General features: G+C 42.1%; 1 protein-coding gene across 1 annotated transcript; it reads left to right on the top strand.

Annotated features, from left to right (window-relative positions):
- The first annotated feature begins 686 nt into the window (after positions 1-686).
- On the top strand, positions 687-5,072 carry LOC145980908 (uncharacterized). The gene has a single exon (XM_083113993.1). The coding sequence runs from the start codon at positions 687-689 to the stop codon at positions 5,070-5,072; it is 4,386 nt and encodes a 1,461-aa protein (XP_082970119.1).
- Positions 5,073-6,002: the final 930 nt, after the last annotated feature.

The following is a 6,002-nucleotide window of genomic DNA, read 5'->3' as shown; positions in this document are numbered from 1 at the left end:
TGTACATGGATAATAGTTGGATTACAATATTACAGTTTTCCTGTATGACGGTTTGTGCTGCTTCGATGGATAATGTTCTGAAAGTTAGACTAGACTAGAAAAGGCTCCACTGTAAGTTACGATATATGTTTTATACAGTATTTTTTATTAGTGTGTTGTTTTTGAAATGGATACATCAGATGTCTTTACATGCGTTGCAAGCGGCACAACACATCAAGGAGATTTGAGAATCTTCACAGAGGGAAGAAACGCCCAGTGCGTGGCAAATTCTGCATGTGCTATTGCCTGGTATGTTATTTCTAACAATTCATTTTCTACTGACATTATAGACGCCTTACTACATGAAGGTCATAACTTATATTGTCAAATTGTGGGTGATGATATCTTCCTGGAACCAGAGCAGCTGCCGGCCGAGATTGTTGTTCTGTCTCGAAAGATAAACTTGGGAAGAGTAGAACCTGTGCTGGACGGGCGATTTCCACTGAGAGAGTCAAATATACCAGATAGCATACAGGAGTTGGCTGCAAACTTGATGACCGTGTGTGAAAATTCTCCAAACAATTGTGGTTATCTGTTCACAGGACAAACATACACTGTCTCATTTTGGTTTTTTGATGGGTGTTTCTATGTATACAATTCGCATGCAGTGAATGAAAGGGGTGTACATGATATTCATTTCGAATATCATGTACACGAATTTTGCGCGACTTTTTAAATGTGAAAATATTGAGTGCTTAGCGCGGGTTTTGCTAATAAATTCTGCTGTCGATGGCGTATTACGATTTTATGTTGTGCATCGCGTACTAGTTGAACTCCAACTTGGTGTTCGTTCGGAGGCGCAGGTAGAAAATGACTCCGACGTAAGGACAACAGAGTCAATAGAGGTTGCAGGACAGTCAGAATTGTCAATTGGAAATACCGGTCGCAGTAGAAAGTCAGACGTTTATGTTGGAAAGGCCGGGCGCCCTCCAAAGTTAAAGAGAGGACGGCCAAAAACTTCATCTAATACTACAGCGGAACAACATCGCGAAGCAGTTAAACGATACGCTATATCCCATCCAGACATAAACAGAACTGCTGTTCAGCGTTACACGCAGAAACACCCAGAGGTAAACCAGGCAGCTGTTCAGCGTTACACGCAGAAACACCCAGAGGTAAACCAGGCAGCTGTTCAGAGGTATGCTGCAGAGAACAAGGACAGAAATAGACAGGCATCTCAGTCCTACGAGAAGCGAACAGTAAGGCATCTCCCGAATTCTCTAAGGCATTGCGAAGGTATTGCTTTTTACTCAAAAGAGCAGTTACATGTAATTCAGCCTTACCGCCTGAAAAATCCATCATTACTCTCTCAAAATTGTTACAAGTGTAGCTATTGTAGTGCTCAATTGTTTGAGGAGGAGAGAGGGAAAATCCAATGGTGTTGTGGTCAGGGAAGGTACAACGTTGTTAAATTTCCGCAACTTTCAGGTAATTTCTATGAACATCCTGATTTCATCAAAAGGCCTCGGATGTACAATGATTTGTTCGCCTTCAGTGCTCTGGTTATTCCACAAGGTTGGCACCATCTCAAGACTGGGCTTTCCTTCGTGAAAATATTAGGCAGGACTTACCATCGGGTCTTTGACCTTGCCTACAGAGGTCCGTACCCAAACCATAGCTCAACGTATGTAGACGACGGCGAGGAGAGGATTCGTTGGGCAACAAGAGAATTCCTTAATTCAAACGTGGTGAATGCAATATCTGAATATTTGCATGCTCGTAATCCTTTTATAAATATGTTAAAACTGCTAAGTGATGAACCATCGGATGAGGCTCATCTTGTTTTTGAAACAGCCACTAGAAAAACTCACGGTCCAGTGCTTGGTGACAGACCACAGAGCATGGAAATAGTAGCTGTAATTAGAACAGAGTCTGAGGTACTTAATCCTCGCACGATATGCATTTGGAAAATTGGAGAAGCCAAGCCTCGCACAATAGATTCCAACCACCCACTGTGTGAGTCCTTCCAGTACCCACTGCTGTATCCAGAAGGAACTCCTGGATGGTACATAAACCGATTGGATAATAAAGGTTGCAAACTATCACAGCTTAAATATGTTCGTAGCCTACTAATGTCGGAAAAGCGTTTCACACAATATGGTAGGTTGTCAGAGACTTGGCTCGTCGATATGTACGTAAGGATAGAGGAAGAGAGGTTACGCTTTCTTAATTACTCACAAAGGAATACTTCGAGCTCTAGTCTCAGAAGTGCCCCATTAGATGAGGTGGAATCAAGTGTTGTTACAGCCACCAGGAACCAAATGTTGGACTTAGAGATAGGGACATCTGATCCAGGAGAGCATGTAGTGAATACTATCCGCAGAGATGAAACCGTTCTATCAGAGGGTGGTTTCATACCTGGCCGAATTTACCTCCCTAACACATTCACTGGTGGACCTAGATACATGAAGATGCGTTATTTAGATGCAATGGCATTAGTAGGACGACTTGGTGGCCCTACATATTTTCTGACATTTACAACTTACGGCCAGTGGCCAGAAATCAGGCTATCGACTCACAGAACATGCAAGAGTGAGCCTCAAGTGTGCTGTAGGGTGTTCCATATAAAACTGGAGGAGATGCTACGTGACCTTAGGAGTAGTGCTTTTCTTGGGAAAGTAGTATACATTGTGTGGGTGGTAGAGTTCCAAATGAGGGGATTACCGCATGCGCACATATGTTTCAGAATCGAAGGGGGCGGTCCTAGGCAGTCTACGGATATTGACAGAGTGATACGGGCCGACATTCCAGGATCTGAGGAAGCTGGTGGTAGACTGAGAGAGCTTGTTATTCGTCACATGATTCGCGGTCCGTGCGGCCCGCCAAATCGCACGAACGTGCCATGTTGGGATGCTGAGAAACAGCAATGCACAAAATGGTTCCCAAAGCCCCATACACAAGTCACATACATAGACGATAGGGGATTTGTTCATTACCGTAGGAATACTGAAAATACTGCCTTGCTTCAGCAAGGTGGCCGACAGGTAGAAATGAGCGATTCGTGGGTGGTGCCATACAACTCTTCCTTACTGCTGAAATATGAATGTCACATAAATCTTGAGATTACTTCTGCACGAAGAGTTGTGAAGTATCTTTTCAAATATATAACCAAAGGAAGTTCATTGAGGCGTGTCGCTGTGGTGCCCGAAGATAAGGTTAATGAAGTTGAGCAGTACGTTACAAAGAGGTATATCGGAGCAAGTGACGCAGCTTGGCGGGTACTGGAGTTTTATATAACGGGCAGGGAACCTACTGTAGAAGTATTACCTGTACATCTAGAAGGAAAGCAGTTACTGATATTCCGACCAGGGGAGGAGGCTGAGGCTGTTCAGCGGTCTTCATCTAAGCTTACCATATATTTAAATCGACCATCTTTGCCAGAGTTCGACAACCTAACGTACATTGATTTTCATGAAAAATATATTGTTCATACTAGGCGACCCAAAACTACAGCAGTTCCCATACACATGCATCCTGATGGGAAACATTTTATAACATTCAGACAACGGGGTACTGTGGTTGCTCGTCTTTTCTGGGTTGCTCCAAACAGAGGAGAATTGTATTATCTTCGTATATTGCTTTCTAGATTCGCTTGCCGTAGTTTTAGAGACCTGATTAGACGAGGAGGGGAGTGTTGCTCCACGTTTCAAGAAGCAGCCCGAGCACTGGGTCTTATCAATAACGAGGAAGAATATAGAGACGCAATGGCTGAAGCATCAGTATTTGTGACTGCACGCAACTTGCGCTCTTTTTTCGTTTTGCTCTGCAATATTGGTGCTCCAGCTTCAGATTTGTGGGACGAATTTCAACACTGTCTCTCTGAAGATTTCCTGGAAAGCATTCGTAATAATACCCTCCGTGCATACAATTTGGCGCTCATCGAAATTGAACGTGGCATGCGCCGCCACGGGACTTGTTTGAGAGATCATGGTCTTTCAGACGTTGAAGACAATTCTACTGAGCTCGGAAGAGAGAGATTAATGTACAATTCATCTTCGCTAAGGACATTTGTAGAATATTGGAAAGCTAAATTATCGGAAGAACAACGCTGCGTGTTTAATTATGTGGACCATATGGCAAGTCAGACTAGTTCATCATCAAACTACAGTCGTTCACTTTTTATTGATGGCCCAGGAGGTTACGGAAAGACGCTATTGCTACAGGTTATAGCAGCACATATAAGGTCACAAAATGGCATTGTTCTCTGTGAGGCTAGCTCTGGCATTGCAGCATTGAACATGGAGGGAGGTATCACCGCTCACAGCATGTTTCGGATACCTTTAGACCTAGGTGATGGAACGGGTTTTTGGGGTCTCACCAATGGTTCCCAACGTGCAGAGCTTATTCGGGAGTCCACAGTAATCATTTACGATGAGGCTCCCATGTCTCATAGATATGTAGTTGAATTACTGGATAGATCTCTCCGTGATCTGATGCAATCGCAGAGGCCATTTGGAAACAAAATCATTATTTTTGCAGGAGATTTTCGTCAAATTCCACCAGTCTTACCGAATGCCCGATCAGAAATTGATATTGTATCGGTATCATTACGGTCTTCGTATGTGTGGGATTTTTTACGTATATTTAGGCTGACTACACCACAAAGAACTCATGGCGAAGAGGAGTACTCTCAATTTCTGATACAAATTGGGAACGACAGTTTAAGTCATGGTGCCTGCGGTAAAGGTATTCCTATGTATAATATTCAAGTGGAAACCTGTTTGGAAAATCTAATTGAATTTGTTTTCCCCCTTGAAGTATTGGCAAACAAAGATAGTTCATCCAAGAGAGCTATCCTCTGTACGCATAATTCTAATGTGGATGAGATAAATTCAATACTTATGCGTTCACTGGATGGAAACGTCCATGATATGTGCAGTTATGATTACATCGATGAGGATGCTGCAGATGGCTTTGATGTAGACGTGGAGATGCTTCACCATGCACGTGGGAAAGGAGTTCCAGATCACATCCTCAGGTTGAAGGTGGGAGCTTTATATGTAATTACGCGAAACCTAAATTTCGACGACTAATGAACGGTACCAAAGTGTATATTGTGGCCATAAGTCCTCGGCTGATCACGGTGCGGCGACCAGGAGACAACCAACACTTCGGCATACCAAGAATAGTGTTTAGGTTTAGTATTGTGATTGGGAGCCCACTACAGATGTACAGGAGATAGTTTCCTCTGCAGTTGTGCTACGCTATGTCCATACACAAAAGTCAAGGTCAAACCTTGGATGTTGTAGGCGTGGATCTTCGTTCAGACTGTTTCGCACATGGACAACTGTATGTAGCGATGAGCCGTGTTAGATCACCTAGAAATGTTAGAATTCTAGTACCCTCAGAAAAAATCATAGACGGTGTTGCGCACGTAAAAAATATAGTGTACAGAAAACTTATTTGTGATTCTTCATAGTGGGAGAGTTTTTTTTTACCCCATCTATAACATGATTACGCCCACAATGTGGCCGAAGATCACGCATGCGAGCGTACAAGACGTGGCCAAAGGCCACGTCGAAAGTACGCGAGTCATAAGGTATAATCTTGGTATAATTATAGATTATAAACTGTCATTTGAGGAACATATAATTGAAGTTTGTAAAAAAGCTAAATAGGTTTTAGGTTATACATTTTTTTAAATTAGACTTCTTTTAATAAAATGGAAGTTTTTAGATTTTTAGTTTTAGTTTTGCTTCCATTATTGGAATATGGAAGTGAATTATGGAACGTAGCAGCAATTAGTCACGCCGAGAAAATTGAATCAATTCAGAAATGATTTATTAGGTTACTTGTATGAAAATGAAGAAAAGTTACGTCACTAAAATATATGGAGTGGTTGAAAAGTTTTAATTTAGCAACTTTGAACTTAAGAAGGAAAGATAAAATCAAAGTATTTATACAAAACATCTTGTCAAATAGGACTGATAGTGAATGCTTTAGAAATACAATAGTTTATAACG

Source organism: Lepisma saccharinum, chromosome 28 (genome assembly GCF_977018435.1).
Source record: "Lepisma saccharinum chromosome 28, izLepSacc3.1, whole genome shotgun sequence".
Taxonomy (NCBI): domain Eukaryota; kingdom Metazoa; phylum Arthropoda; class Insecta; order Zygentoma; family Lepismatidae; genus Lepisma; species Lepisma saccharinum.
The sequence above is the reverse complement of the archived record's forward strand: the minus strand, read 5'-3'. Positions and strand labels throughout refer to the sequence as shown.